The following is a 15,682-nucleotide window of genomic DNA, read 5'->3' as shown; positions in this document are numbered from 1 at the left end:
AGCAGGCGGCGGCGGCGGGCCGGGGAGGAGGGCAGGGAAGGGAGCGGGGCAGGGCGGGAGCGGGGCAGGGCGGGAGCGGGACCCGAACTCACGGCTCTCGGGGCTGGCGGGGCTGGCGCCGTCGGGCCGGGGCCGCCATGCGCGCGGGGCGCGCGCCCCGAGCGCAGCCAATGAGCGGGCGGCCCGCGCGGGGGCCGGCGGGAGCGCGGCGCGATGCGGGCGGCGCTGCGGGCGCGGCTGGGCTGGGCGCGCCGGGCGCTCCGCGGGGCCGCGCTGGGCCGCGCCCCGGGGCCGCCGTGCTGGAGCTGCGGCGCCGCGCTGCCCGGCGGCGATGGGCCGCCCCGCTTCTGCCCCGGCTGCCGGGCTTTGCAGCCGCCGGCGCCGCGGCCTGACCTCTTCCGCCTGATGGACTGGTGAGTGTGGGCGGGGCGGCCGCGAGCCCGGCCGGCCGCGGCTCTCACCCGCCCTGTGTCCTGCAGCGACCGCTCCTTCCGCATCGACCCGGAGCAGCTGCAGCGGCGGTTCCGGAGCCTGCAGCGCGCCGTGCACCCCGACCGCTTCGGCCAGAGGCCGCCGGTGAGCGCCGGGCCGGGCGGGGAGCCGGGCCGGGAGGGGCTCGGTGACCGCCGGAGGAACTCGCCCTTGGCCTTCGGTGCGCGGCGGGGCCGCAGAGCCGGGTCCCCGCCTCTCCCGCTCGGGGAGTGAGGGGGCTCGCGTGTGTTTGTCTTTCGGTGCTCAGAAGAACTCTGCCCTGCCGTGCATTAGCGGACGATGAGGAGCCGCTGCGGTTGTCAGGCCTCAGCTGAGCGCTGTGCCGCAGGTCCCAGGTCCAGAGTCACACGGACTGGTGTGGGGACGCTGGCGTTCCGCATCTAACAGTGTATTTTGCCACTTGTTCTTAGCTTCCAATTATTTGCCGTCCATTTGCAGAAAGAGCAGTACTACTCTGAGCAGCACTCTTCCCTGATCAACAAGGCCTACAAGACCCTGCTGAACCCTCTGAGCCGAGGCCTCTATCTAGTAAGGTCTCCAGTAGCTATTGCAATGTTCCTGTAACTAACCCTGGGCGCTGGTAGGGATGGCACCCTCGATTCGGTCCTTAATTTGCATTCAGTCCTTCAATTTTCTCATTTGCATTGCTCTGAAGAGGATCACCAGAGATTGAAGGGAGACCAGAACCAAGTTTGTCTAAATTTTAATCAGCATATCATCTAATTTGCTACTCACCTTACAGTTATTTGTCTTTCACATCACACGTGGTGATGTTAATTTATCTTTAACATTACACGTGGTGTCTGGCCATGGCTGCACATTCAGAATTTCAGTCTGGCCCATGGCAGCCTTTTTTATGGTTTTTTTTTGGCTTTGGGTAACTGCTGATTTTTATGGTCAACTTATGTTTGGAGTTGATTTTCAGATTGACTCTATGCACTGTAGGTTTATCGAATATGAATTTGAGTATGCCCCACTAAGAGACTTAATATTAAAGAAAATAATTCCCATTGAAATAGATGTGGGAATAATTATTTTCAAATTCCCATTTCCTCTGCCAGCTGGAGCTGAGTGGAGTGGAGCCAGCACAAGAGACAGACTGTGATGGAGACTCAGCGTTCCTTATGGAAATCATGGAAATTAATGAGAAATTAGCAGAGCCCAAAAACAAGGATAACCTTGAAGAAGTTGAAAATGTAATTAAAGGTAGGTTATGACTTGGGGAGTTTGTACGGAACTAATATACTGCATCTTATGGAATACAAAAGTCTGAAAAATTTTAACTGTTTTGGTATACTTCTTGTAATGTCTTCAATTTGTGTTAGTCTGGAATTGACTCATTGCAAGAGCTTCTGCCCTGTTCCCCTTTTTCCAGTGTTGTCGTTATCTATTTATGCACCTAAACATCACATCTGTCTTGAGAACATTTGTATAACAGAACTATTCTGATGTCAAAATAAATATATATAAACAATAAAAAGGAATTTACTAAACCTTCATCGGGTTAGTCAGTTGTTCCAAAGAAAAAAATCTATCAGAATGAAGTTGAATAAAATGCTTGTCTAACCACACTAAATAATGTTATTTATAAAGGCATTGTAGTTCTTTCACCTTCTTCATCTGGCAGCCATTATATTAAGTGGTTATTCTCCTTATACAAGCAACTTTTTGTATATATTGTTGGTGATACCAAAAACATTTGGTTTACTGATACATTTAATTCTTTGCCATAACAGCTATGTGCTAAAAGCAACTACAATAACTAGAATAAAAACTGAGTAAGACAGGAGAAAATTAACTGTAGCAGGGCAAACTGATAGACCAAAAATAACTTGGATTTCTGAGAAATTAGTGACCATTGATGTGCATTGGAGTTGCTGTCAGTATACCTGTTTAAATAAGGAAATACATGTTTGAAATTATAATTAAAACATTGACAGCAGTATAATGAAAAACTTGTTTGGCTGCCAAAGGCTGAAACTAGTAATGAACTTTCTCACCACAGGCAGTCAGAATACAGTGGTATCAAATACCCTAAGTATAAAAAAAAAAGTAAATTAAATAATTTGTCTTACAGTTAAACAAGAAGAATTGACCAGAGAGGTGACTGCAGCTTTTGAAAGAGGTACCTGATTTTATGAAGTTTTTAGCTGCCATACATAACTGTCAAATGCTTAAAGCTCTACAATCTCTTACTGGCAAATATTTCCTGAGCTATGGAATAGAAACACTGCATTAACAAGGGTTCTTTGTTAGGTATTTAGAATAAGTACTTCTAAACTGACATTCCTGCTGATTTGGGAAATTCAGGAGCTCACATTAAAAGCAAAGTACAGTACAAAAGTTTCATTCATCTTGCATCTAAATAATCATTTTGGGTGGGAATGTAGATGCTAAAAAATTGTTTGTGCATCTCCCAGAATACTGGGAAGGACAGACTTCATCCTAGACATATTCTGAGGTTTCACACTTGAATTTGGGAGATGTTGTTCTGCAGTTCTGGAGCTGCAGTAGAGCAGTGAGTGCTGTTCTTTGCAGTGGAAGCCAAAGCAGCTGTGTGGCAAGTAAAGGCCTGTTCAGCATAAGGATTTGGGAACTTCCTGTGCAATAACATAACTTTATTCTACAGCCAATGGATGGGCACAAGCTTGAATCATTCCCAAGCTTCTGAAGCTGGGAAGAAACCTTTGTGGTTCTGTGCCAGGTCCAGAATGCTGCACTTTTGCCAGGGGTGAATAAACATCACAGCCCTGCTGGCTGGGCCTGCCTGTGATGAGTTATGTCCTGTTACTCTGTGCCATGAGAAGGGCTGTGTTACTTTTGTCTGTAGGTCATAAACCTAACTGAGGAGAAATTGTTTCAATATCAGTTTTGGACTTGGTACTGTCCAGACCAGCCTCCTCCTCATTTGCATGTTTCAGTTATGTCAGTTGGTCTATTTATATACCTTTTAAATAAAAACATTTGTCTTGCCAAGGATAGATCAGTACTGCAGCCACTTTACAGGAGTCATTAAAGGGTATTCATTCACAGTTCTTTTCCAAAATGTTTATTGTTATGTGTTTTGTGAAGCAATTGAGTTGAGATGTTCCTAAACCATCTGAGGTTAAAATAATAGGCAGCATGGTTTTAATAATGTCTGAGTCCTTGCAGGTGACAACTCTTGTTACTAAAACAGGTGCTGTCCCTGAAATATTAATTTTGAAAATGCAAATTCACCTCTCCCTCTGTAAACCAGTAATGTTTTATTTCATTTCAGATGATCTTCAAGAAGCCAAGAAGCTGCTAGCAAAAATGAAGTATTTTGCAAACTTAGAGGATAAACTAAAGGCTAAGAAGATCCCTTCCTGATGTTGCCTTTTTAGCTATTAAGAGTTAGTGTTATTTTCAATTAAACTGATGGTTTTGTTACCAAAATCAGACCAAGGGTGTTTGTTTCCTGTACTTCCATTAATTCTGAGAGGAGGAAAATAAATATAAAAGAAATCCCATGCTTGCTGCAGCACTTGAGAAACAGATGGCATTTGGAAATGCTTACAGCCAGGAGAAGTTGTACTAGGTAAGAAGGGCCACTGTGCTGGCAGTGGCAGGTATGGAAACAAATATCAGAGGCACACAAACAACAGATGTGAAATTTCTTACTCCCTAACATGAATTTTTTTGATGTTGAAAAAGAGTCTGTGAAAAAATACTGGAGAGGGGGCAGAAGGCTCAGTCTGCATGTCCTTACAGGCTCCCTGTAGTTTAAAGGTAAAAAGTATTTAATTCCTGTCATTTGTCCTCTCTGCTACTACATTTTTGATATGTGGATCTCAGTCTGATGGGAACTAAACTCCAAAACTAGAAGTTTTACCCTGTTGTATAGTTTAAAGTGTTAAGATACTAGGTATGGGGAAAAAATAAACCAAATTGAAACCCCAGGCACCCTTTTATCAGAATACAAGTTTTTATTACAAATACCAGTAACTCAGAGAGGTGCTGTACTTTTGTTGTAGTAGGACTGGATGAGGAATGTCTTTAAGGCTTTCAAAGTTACATAACTGGAAAAACATAAACTAAATACCCCTTTTTCTATATAATCTAGAATATGTCAAATATCAGTTCTCAGTTTTTGTGTAGGTTTTAACAAGAACTCAGAATGTTACATTCAGCAAAGCATTTGGATACACCCAATGACCCAAATTGTAGACAGGGCTTTGAAATGCAAGAGTCACTGAATTATCTGCAGAAATCAGATATCAGAGTCACTGAATTATCTGCCAGAGGGGCTCACTGAACATCCTCCCTGGCATTTCTGCATCCCTACAGCACCAGATGGCAGCTAAACATCAGGTTTTCTGTGGATAATACAATATGTTGTTAATAGTATTTCAGCAATATATATTTTAACAGCAGTTCAGCAGTATTGCCTTTAGCTACACTTCCTCTTAATACACAGGAAGATTTACTAAGCCACTTGATCTGTATTACACTCCTAATTTAGAAAACTAGGTTCATGATTCTCACTGAAGTTCTATTGCATTTGCGAAATTATGCAGAAATCTTTAAAAATTCATCTTGAAGTTGCCTTCTTTCATAAAGTTCCGTTTCCTTTTTCCTGGCATGTCTTCCAAAATTAAGCTTGTGAAATTCCTGTTTGATTTCCAGAAAAGATTTGTTCTTTGTCTCAGGAATTATGAGGAAGATGAAAGCAGCAACAAAGAAGCACTCCAACAAGAACACCACAAAACAATACTGCTTCAGTCCATTCTGAAAAAAAATGATTGCAACATATTTCAAGTGTAATAATAGTAATTTTGAGAAAATAAGCTTTTTGTTTCCATTTACACTTAACATTGCTGCTCAGATGCTTTTCTAAAAGGAGTCATTCAACCTATTCTTTACCTGTAACTTTTTAGATAAAAGACTGTCAAGTGCTGTGCAATTATTGGGTAGATTTTTTATTTTTAAAATAAGATAAACCATTTAAACAGTCAAATATCACAATCTAGAAGTCAACATTTGCTACTTAGCTGTCACATATTTTAAGATTATATAATTTAAGTTTCTCTGAACGTTAATATTTTTAAATGCTGTACATTAAAGAACAAAACTGTCTTACTGAGAAGCAGAGCTCAGCCATGAAGAAAGGACAGGCAGATCCAGATACTCAGATGAATGCTGTTCCTGTGGGTTTTGCTGTCAAGAATATGTTCTAAAACTAAAAATACAAAGCTGGAGACTGTCTTGCCTTTCCTAATCTTTTGCTTACAGAACTCTGTCACGTCAGCAAGTTCTCAGAGATGTGACTTACTGGCCACAGGTACTACCTCAACATTACTTGGCCATAAAAGCACAAGGCACTATTAAAAAATATTTTATCTAAATCTCAGTATTTGATTAAGTTCTGCTTTTGCTACTTTCTTTTTCCTCTGAACATGAATATTGCCCTCCAGTGCATTCCTTTACTTTTCATTTATCATGTTATATTGAGGTTTGTGATGTGTAAAAAATACTTCTAAGAGGGACTGAATCTACTTAAACTCATTTACGGACAGTGTGCATCCTGGTCAAGTGTCAGTAATATATACAAGAATATATAATACAATATAAGCAATGGGATGGAACCTGCAAGCAGATGAAATGGAAATTGTGCTGTACATACTCACCACTATGAAGGGAAAGAGCATTCCAACTGTGAAGAAACTAATCCAGCTCACAGTCCCTGCGATCATGTAGGCAGCAGGACGTGAGGACTGTACAAATAACTCAGCTGTCATAGTGTTTGTTATGCCACCTAAGGACGGTTCAGAAACAGAATTGTGCTAAATGTCCATTTGAGGTACTTCAAATGCTACAAAAGATTGACTTGATTTTGAATATGCCATTAGCTGATCTATTTTAATTCCTAACAGCGCAATTCTGAGGCTACTGCCCTTGCAGGAAATTTCCCACTAGATCACAGCCCCTTTTCAGCAGCACTGATCAGGGAGCAGGCCCCTTCTGACAAGTGTAGAACCCCTCTGCCCTGAAGGGCAGAACTTCACCCTCCTCACACATAGCTGCCCCAGAATCGTGCATGGTAAGCCTCAGCTGTGGGCTACAGGATGGCCTCACTTGGGTTCCTCAGCCAGAGCAGCAGCAGCTGTGCTTCAAAGGCTTCTTCCCTGTGTACCCCCAGCCCTCCCAGACCTTCCCCCAGTCACACACGTTCCTGTGCAATACCTGGGCCCAGCCCAAAGCTCAAGATGAAGGCAAATACACACGTCATGCTCATGTAAGGCACCCAGGAGTACAGCTCCTGAAACAGAAGTCAATGAGAAGGTTTAGTTCAGATTTTGATAATCCAGTTTTAAAGCCTGGCTTAACAGTTCTGTTTCTTTCTGTATTTTATTTCAGTTAAGACCAGCAGTCTTTCACTACTCTTTTACAGCTAATTTATTCAACAGTTCTGCTTTAGAGAAATTAAATAGTGTTCATTCATTCAATGATTTTTACTAAATCATATAGAATTATGTAAGCATAGTGTGGGCTGGGCTGGAAGGAATTTAAAGCTCATCCCATCCCACCCCTGGCCACAGGCAGGAACACCTTCCACTATCCCAAACTCCATCTGACCTGACCTGGGACACTTCCAGGGATGGGGCAGCCCCAGCTTCTCTTGGCACCCTGTGCCAGGGCCTCCCCACCCTCACAGGGAAGAATTTCTTCCGGATACCTAATCTAACCCTACTCTCAGTTTAAACCCACTCCCCATTATTGTGTCACTACGTGCCCTTTTCACTCCTCAGTCACATGGTGTAACAGGAACAAGTCCTTTGCACCTGGTAAGTCAGAGAGAAGGTCAGAACAGTGCACCAGAGCGTCATGAGGAGATAACCCCCAATGATAAGGCATCTTCTTCCCACATGGTCTATCAGCAAACCCTGTGGACAAGACACAATCTTCTGTTAATATACTGATCTCATTTTTACCAATATTCTTCAAGAATAGCCATTACTCTGTACTGGGAGGTAGAACAAACTGTTCCTTACACAGGAGAGGGCTGTAATACATTCACAAACTCCAGTGCCGAGTGTCACATACGGGATTTTTTCTGCCACAATCCCAGCTTGTTCAAAAACATAAGTTGCATAGAAGTAAATCTACAAAAAAAAAAAAAAAACAATTAGGTTTTTCTGGTATTTAAAACATTGTCTGGAAATAAAGTCATGTTGATACTAAAGATATAGATCAATGTATTTTATATTGTGAGCTACTAATTCAACATAAGCAGCAATAACAATCTGTTAAATTCATGTCTAAGTAAACATATCGCTATCACAGAAGCCAACAGGATTATTTAACTTACTGAATATGCTTTATATTCTTGAAACAGACACACTGGGATAAACTGATCCACCTTTATTTACTTTTTCAGAGGAAGTATCAAGTCGTTCTTTAGAAAAGTTTGCATACCAGAAACACAGAAATGAGGAAAAAAATTAAAGAAAAACACCAAAATAATGCAATTATATTCTTTCCCACTTATCCCATTTCTCTGAGCTTCTCTATGTGGATCCTTTGTATTAATAAATGGCTGAAAAACAGGTGGAAATGAAATAATTATTTAAGCTGTTTGTTCATATGAACTCTTACAGCATTAATGCCACTGAGCTGTTGGCCCATAGTCATCACGATGACAGTGATGAGCTGCCATCTCACAGCGCGGTCAGTGAATAACTGCCAGGGCTTCTTGGGTTTCTCCCCATCTAAGGCAAAACATTCCCTCTGGATGTCTTCCATCTCCCTTCGATACTCAGAGGAACCATGAAATAGTTTCAAAGCTACAAACAGAAAAAAAGAATTTATGTTTACCTATTAACCACAACTCCTGTGAAATCATCTCTTTCCATAATGACTCGGTTTTTGCTAGGATATGAAAAATTTGCTTTGTGACTTGCTTGTTCCTTGCTGTTTTTTCAACAGTTTTTGCTGTGGTGAGTTTGGAGAATTCTGTGACATTTCTTTGTTTCTTTTTAGAGGAATATCTGACCTTGACATATTCATCAGGCAAAATATTTTGTATCTGAACCTCATACCTTCAAATAGTCTTTTCTTTAAAGGACACTCTTACCAGTTTGAGTTTTGCTTAAATTCTAGGCAGATATTGAGTCCTTTGTTATGGCCCTGACTTCAATGTTGCCAATGGGATGCAGTTAGTGAGCTGGAGCAAAGACAGAAAATCCTTCTCATAAGGCAAATATAATCAGAAGTCATTTGGATCCCAGACTAAAATCTTTATAAATGGTCTTAAAGACTATACAGCATCAGTTTCTTTAAAATATTAATGATTAAATATATCTCGAGTGACAATTTGTCTTCTTAAGGCCAACAGTAGGAGTTCTGATGATCCTGATAATGAACTTTCCACTGAGAGTAATCAGCTTGGAGCTCCAGTCAATGAACTTATATTTGAAACAGGATAAAAAAGTTCTGTTCATAACCCATTATGGGCTCCTGAGATCCACAATCCCTTCTTCCATATAAGCTCACTGGAGGAAAAGCATGGGCCAAAAAAGCACTAGATGATACAACTTTGCTGTGTGGATAAAGATAAAAGGAGAATCTGGACCCCAATATAATCATTGTACCTCTCTGGAGAACAGAAAGTACAGATGCTGAATATTACCTTTGGCACAGCTCAACTCATCACCCCTGTCAATAAGAAGATATCTGGGACTTTCAGGAAACCATGGAAGGAATAACAGTTGGGCTAATGCTGGAATACAGCTGCTGGATAGCAACAGAGGCCAATGCTTTTCTCCACCCAATAATTCTCTGTGAGAAATGTGGAAAAAGAAGGCAAAAAATATAATAATTAGCTATTGCTTACTATTTAGTGTAGTCTCTACACTTGGAACTTCTAAGTTCCAACTGGATGAAGGCCTGAGCAACTTCCTCTGATCATACAGGGGACAAAAGCAGTGCTAGTGCTGTGATACTGTCTCCAACAAGAAATTGGCAGAAAACATGAACTCAGCTCAAATGTGGCTGCTTTACTGATGCTGTTCTGGTGACCCATCTAAACTGACTACTTTCCTGAGGAGACAGCACTCATAGCTGGCAGTTGTAGGAAATAAGGTGACTCAAGCAGGATTTTCTTCTCCCAGGGGGACATTGTGTGAATTCTAATGCTACAATGGCACAAGGAATGTCCTACAATGAGCTGTAGGAAATTGGAATTCTTTACACAGGAATAACCCAAAACAAGAAAAAAACCCTCAAACATTTCTCACCTCAAACCAATTATTTGTCCTGTCAGAATTCCCCCAGTCAGAAAGATGGAAGTCCCCATGGCCAAGCCACCTCTTAGGTGTTTTGGGGCAAACTCCCCAATATACAGAGGCTGCACACAGAGCCCAATACCTGCAAGTAAATGGAAAAAAAAAAAATTCTTATCAATAGAAATTGCTTTGCAAAGAGTTACTAAACCATAACACATACAAAATTGGACTCAATTAATTTCCTATTCATTTAGCTGCCTTCAGATTCCAAGCTAAACTACAGAAGATATTCATCATAAAACCTAAAAGATCAGAAAAAACAATAATTTATCATTCACCATAGTTTATTGATAGTAGGAATAAGAAATCATTCACCTGAATTTATGCCAATCAAAAACCTTCCAGCAATCAGTAACTCAAATAATCCTGTAGGAAAACTGATCCCCATTAAAATGGAGGCTAGTATTGCTATAATATTATTCATCAAAAGAGCTCCTTTCCTAAAGAGGAGGGACAAAATTAATAATAGTAAATAATAATAATAATACCAGAGAACAAACAAAAAACTTATTAAAACAAACAAAAAACCCCCAAAACCAGAAACAACCCACATCAACCAGACATTATGGGAATTTGTGGGTTTTTAAACAGTTTTCCTTTCTGATAATATGGGGGGATAAATGGACTTTACACTGAAGAAACATGCTATTCCCTGGAAACCCAGATATCTGATACAACTGCTTATGTTTTTAAAATGTCTAAACATAAGAATAATGTATAAATATGACAGAAATGCTTGACAAGGTAGGAGTGAGGTTTCTTCATTTAGACAAATGAAGTGCAACAAATGAAGCAGCATATCCTTACTGGCACAAGGGCTGCAAATGTGTCAGGGGGGAACTCATGTTTCCAACACACTCTGTGTGCATTCCCTTACTCGGATTTCAGTAAAGGTAATGCAAATACTCAGACAAAGGTCATAATTCAGGGCACAACCTTGAAAGTCACATTGGAATAAACTGTAAAATTTCACTAGAAAACTCAGTTTTAAAGTGAAAAAACACATATAGGTACCCAAGGTACTCTTTTCTCACACTCTTTTTCTATTTATTTATTTTCTATTCCAGTGGGAAGGTAGGAAAAGCAAACATGCTTTCATATGCCTGCTGTTGCAACTGACCTGCCCAGGCGTATGGCCATGCTGCCTCCAATCAGGGCTCCACACAGGCCTCCAAGGGAAAAGATAGAAGCAATGACAGACCAAAGAAAAGTCAGCAAATCTGGATTTAGCTCCTTCTGATAACGACTACTCCAGGTCTCGTTTAAGAACTTGTGTATATGCTGCAGGAGAAAAGAGTGATGAATATGTAGCATTTTATACAGCCCTATACACAGCACTACAAATAACTTGCACCCCAATCCTGAAAATCAATTCTGGGAGTTAATTTTAAGGGATATTATCTGACTGGCAGAATCTTCCTTGACCATAAGAAAGACTTTGTGTTTCTTACTCCCCACACACCTCAAAGGTGCTGAGCAGCTCTGCTTTGTGCCCTGTCTCAGGTGCTGCAGCAGAGGAGAAATACAACCTTGACATGCACTGCCATGAGAGGGCTCTGAGGTCCTTCTGAACAAGAAGAGGAACAGGATGGATGGTTGGCCCAGCTGTTTTTAGGAACATCTCAGAGCACAGAGGCCTTGCAACCTCAAAAATTTTATTGTCAGGGGACTCATTCTGACACTTGATCAAAACCTCCCTGCCTTAGTGTAATCCAAAAAGTCATAGCAAAATCCCTTTTTCAGCTTTAATAATCCTCCACCTTTCTGACAGTATTCATGCATCAGAACTTTGAAGCTGTTATTCCACATGCTTGGCTTTCTAAAATCTGCCTTTAGACTAAACTCTTGAACTGGCATGTATCTGTAATCAGAGGCTCCTGTTCTTTGCCTGCAAATAAAGACTACAGAAGGACAAACTTCTTGGACTCTCCCTCAGTTCCCAGCATATGACATGTTCTTTCACAAACAGCTTCTTTTAAGCTTTGTAAAAAGCATACAGTGTTGAAGAAAATTCAGTCTTCACAGTTTCCCAAGCAAAAAAAAAATCAGCTGGTAGCAAAAAAAATTATACCCACCACTTTCACAAGAACATTTGCCCAGATCCCTGAGTCATCCACAAAATATACAGAATCCTGGAGGCTACAGCAAAGAACACTCAAGTAACAAGTGAAAATACCTACAAGTTACTCAGCTACTACAGATGTAACATTTTAATTCCCTAAGAAGGACTTTTTCAGTAATCTGCCTTGTGATGGGCACCTTCAAATAGTAACTATGCTTTCTCCCTGTTATCCAGTGATAGAAAGAATGGAATGGCTCAGGTTTAAACTTGGAGGTTTAAACCTGACATTTGGATAAACAGTGGTGATATCTTACAGAAAGGGTAGTCAAACAGAAGAACAGGCCTCATGGCCAAGTTCAGAGAGAAAACAGCCCAACAAAAGATGAGCTTTTACCTGTGTGGGTGCATTGATAATAGAGACATTATACCCATACTGAAAGGTGCCTCCAATTCCAACAGCACAAACAGCCAGGAACAACGTCCAGCTGGGGAGCTAGGGAACAAAAGAAAATCATGGGCATGAAAAGAGATGGACCCTGAGCCCACACAAATGTAATAACTAAAAGAAAATTATGGTTAAATACATCATGTATATCATTTGGAGCAGTCAAAGCATTTGTTTAAAAAAACAGCCTGAATTCCTGAACATGGCAGCAGGAGAAGCATTTCAGGCTGGCTTTGGCCCTGATCATTAACAGGTCTTTAGAAATACCACAGTTACAAGTCTCCAGATTAAATGTAGGCAACAAAACTATTACAGCTGTTATTAGAAACTGAGCAAATGCTTTTTGCATAAGCCACACTACTCATGATGTCTGTTTTTAATGAAAGAATGCTATGACTATTTATGTCTGGTGTTAGAGACACAGACTCAGTATAAGAATTAACTATATCTCAATTTCTGTGAGTCACATTTTAACCAAGATGTGATAAGTAACAATGCTTTATTTCCCTCTAAACAATATTTTAAGTCTATAAAATGATTACTGGATGTCTGCAAAACCTTAGTATCTCAATCACAATAATTTGTTCACTAGCAATAATATGAATTTAAAATTTATTCTCATATTGGAATTTATTTTTTAAAGTTTTTAATATCTATGGCCTAGTTACAGTCTCAAATCTGTATTTACAAACTAAAATTCATAGAGTCACAGATTCACAGGTTTTAAGGTCAACACAAACTACTACTGTGTTACATTCAAATCTCAAGGTCTGGTATAGTCACAAACCATACTTTGAATGAGGCCCCATGTCCAGATATCTCCAGAGATTTATATAATGTTTGATATTCTCATGTGGTGCTCTCTGAGTTTACTTTTACCTGTATATGATCATACTAAAAATAACATCCAGTTCAAATGCCTAGCAAATCTTTCCTTTTAAATTAGGGCCTAATTTCATCTCATAGTAAGCTATTGATTAATTTCAACTAGACACAACAATGTTTCCTATATTAAAGGCATTTCGGTGATCAAATTTCCCCTTCCTTCATATATAAAGGCTGTACATATTTATTTTAATAAATTCCTACTCCCTGATTTTCTCATTGTAAGGTATGTAGACTAATTCTTCATCATTTTCATTCTTGGTCCAGTTCCCAGAAATGCTGAGTTATTCCAGATACTGTATTGTATTCTGAAAGAGCTGTGTCTTCCTAAAGATAATTCATCAAAACTTCCTTCATCCCTCCCTCCCTAGAATTTGCAAGTTGAAATTTATCTTATTAAAGTAAAATCCAATTAACACTCCCTTACAATTTCCAAGAATAAAAAGTGTTTCTCTGAATGTCAACCCGAGCAATGAATTAAGAGTTTTAAGTAAGGGCTGCAGTGAGTATGGTAGAAAAAAACCAAAACTGACGTGGTAAAGACTGGCACTGCACACTCAGACCCTTATACTAAGTACTGTAAACATATTTTCTGTGTCTTATGGGTACAACCTGGAATCTAGAAGGGACAGAAAATAAACAAACAAACAATGCAAAATACTGAACGTACATCATATAACTTAAGTTTTATAATGACAGGTCTTTTGTTCTTCCTTTCCAAATCAGCTGGGCTTGTGACACTGGTATGCCATCTCACATTGGAGTTTGGAGGGAGCACAAATAACAGCCTCATGTGTTCTGAACTCCTGACAGTTTATAAAAGTGCATTTCATCCCAGAAACTTCATCCCAGAAACATGACACAAACAAAATTCAATTTGTATTCAATTGTAAAACATGAGAATCAGAAAGCCGCTTTTATAGCTTCCTAACACAGCCAGGTGTCCAAGAAAACCACAAAACCTGACGAGTCTAATCACTTAATGTATTTCTATTTAAAAGCTAACATGAAATTCCTGGACATTTCACACATGTACATCACTGCTAGAACTACAAACTCCCTGCAGGATCCACCTTCAGAGGCCAGGATGGTTCTGCTTACCTTGCAGGGCGAGCTAGACCCTCTGAGCAGGGGCTGGTGCTCCACTCTGAGCATGGCCTGAGTTAGATTTCCTTTGCAAAATTTAATAAACTACATTACAGGAAAAAAAAAAAATAAAAAAAGGTGCCAAAGAACTTAAGTTACTAATGTATTAAGACACAGCTTTGCTTTTTTTTGTTGTTGTTTCGGTTATTTGGTTTTGGTTTTTTCCTCCCCACCCAGTGGGACTCTCCTCAACGGTTCTGAACATTTTTGTGACAGAGCTATCCAACTTCGATAAAGCCTCAGGGATCTTTCCCACCTCTTGCACTGTGTGCACGCACTTCTCTGTTCCCACTCTGCTCTCCCGCAGCTAAAAACAAGGACGGGGGTTTACCGTGTGCCGGGGCGCCATCCCTCCCTCCTGCCGCCCGCAGCTCCAGCTCCGCTCGCCACCTCCCCGAGCCCCCCTGAGCTCCTCAGCTGACCGGGATTTGGCTGCCGGACCGTGCCCGCCCCGCTGCGGGGATTAGGCTGGGCTAAGGACAGAGGAGGGGCTGGCCCTGCCCTCCCCGGGACCCCGCCGCGCCCAGCGGGGACCCCGCTCCCGCAGCGAGTGGGACCGCAGCTCCCGCAGGGAGCGGGACCGCAGCTCCCGCATGTCCCACAGCGAGCGGGACTGCAGCTCCCCCATGTCCCGCAGGGAGCGGGACCGCAGCTCCCACAGCGAGCGGGACTGCAGCTCCCGCATGTCCCACAGGGAGCGGGACCGCAGCTCCCACAGCGAGCGGGACCGCAGCTCCCGCATGTCCCACAGCGAGCGGGACCGCAGCTCCCCCATGTCCCGCAGGGAGCGGGACCGCAGCTCCCCCATGTCCCGCAGCGAGCGGGACCGCATGTCCCACAGCGAGCGGGACTGCAGCTCCCGCATGTCCCGCAGCGAGCGGGACCGCAGCTCCAGCATGTCCCACAGCGAGCGGGACCGCAGCTCCCACAGCGAGCGGGACCGCAGCTCCCGCATGTCCCACAGCGAGCGGGACCGCAGCTCCCACAGCGAGCGGGACCGCAGCTCCCCCATGTCCCACAGCGAGCGGGACCGCAGCTCCCGCATGTCCCACAGCGAGCGGGACCGCAGCTCCCGCATGTCCCACAGGGAGCGGGACCGCAGCTCCCCCATGTCCCACAGCGAGCGGGACCGCAGCTCCCCCATGTCCCACAGCGAGCGGGACTAAAGCTCCCGCATGTCCCACAGCGTCCGGGACTACAGCTCCCACAGCGTCCGGGACTACAGCTCCCACAGCGCCCGGGACTACAACTCCCACCGGTCCCACAGCGCCCGGGACTACAGCTCCCACAGTGCCCGCGGGTGCTTATCGGATCGCGGAGAAAGGCCTGGAAGGAGCGGCCGTAGCG

The 15,682-nt window shown here is 42.5% G+C and overlaps 2 protein-coding genes across 3 annotated transcripts; one reads left to right on the top strand and one right to left on the bottom strand.

Annotated features, from left to right (window-relative positions):
* The first annotated feature begins 213 nt into the window (after nt 1-213).
* HSCB (HscB mitochondrial iron-sulfur cluster cochaperone) lies at nt 214-3,909 on the top strand. Of its 2 annotated transcripts, XM_021544731.2 has the most exons (6): nt 214-413; nt 480-576; nt 931-1,020; nt 1,554-1,698; nt 2,570-2,617; nt 3,752-3,909. In XM_021544731.2, the coding sequence occupies exons 1-6, from the start codon at nt 214-216 to the stop codon at nt 3,841-3,843; spliced, it is 672 nt and encodes a 223-aa protein (XP_021400406.1). In that variant the 3' UTR covers nt 3,844-3,909. The 2 variants fall into 2 exon arrangements, with proteins under 2 accessions (XP_021400406.1, XP_077643334.1); XM_077787208.1 differs by lacking the exon at nt 931-1,020 and having other exon boundaries at nt 305-413.
* A 1,113-nt stretch (nt 3,910-5,022) lies between these two features.
* On the bottom strand, nt 5,023-14,717 carry LOC110478212 (solute carrier family 2, facilitated glucose transporter member 11). The gene is made up of 12 exons (XM_077787209.1): nt 14,291-14,717; nt 12,254-12,352; nt 10,918-11,078; nt 10,113-10,237; nt 9,750-9,879; nt 9,143-9,291; nt 8,110-8,297; nt 7,506-7,616; nt 7,296-7,397; nt 6,697-6,772; nt 6,141-6,268; nt 5,023-5,241 (listed from the first exon to the last, which is right to left on the bottom strand). The coding sequence occupies exons 1-12, from the start codon at nt 14,342-14,344 to the stop codon at nt 5,023-5,025; spliced, it is 1,542 nt and encodes a 513-aa protein (XP_077643335.1). The 5' UTR covers nt 14,345-14,717.
* Between the last annotated feature and the right edge of the window lie 965 nt (nt 14,718-15,682).

Source organism: Lonchura striata, chromosome 18 (genome assembly GCF_046129695.1).
Source record: "Lonchura striata isolate bLonStr1 chromosome 18, bLonStr1.mat, whole genome shotgun sequence".
Lineage (NCBI taxonomy): Eukaryota > Metazoa > Chordata > Aves > Passeriformes > Estrildidae > Lonchura > Lonchura striata.
This window is presented reverse-complemented; position numbering and strand designations above follow the sequence as displayed.

Bases quoted from the DNA above. Each gene is read 5' to 3' on its own strand.
- HSCB (XM_021544731.2), top strand. From the start codon at position 214: ATGCGGGCGGCGCTGCGGGCGCGGCTGGGCTGGGCGCGCCGGGCGCTC. The intron at 1,021-1,553 runs GTAAGGTCTCCA...TTCCTCTGCCAG, and splicing joins TGAGCCGAGGCCTCTATCTA to CTGGAGCTGAGTGGAGTGGA. The intron at 1,699-2,569 runs GTAGGTTATGAC...TTTGTCTTACAG, and splicing joins AGTTGAAAATGTAATTAAAG to TTAAACAAGAAGAATTGACC.
- LOC110478212 (XM_077787209.1), bottom strand. From the start codon at position 14,344: ATGCTCAGAGTGGAGCACCAGCCCCTGCTCAGAGGGTCTAGCTCGCCC. The intron at 7,398-7,505 runs GTAAGGAACAGT...TCTTGTCCACAG, and splicing joins GTATTACAGCCCTCTCCTGT to GGTTTGCTGATAGACCATGT. The intron at 5,242-6,140 runs GTGAGTATGTAC...ATTTTTTTTCAG, and splicing joins TGCTCTTTCCCTTCATAGTG to AATGGACTGAAGCAGTATTG.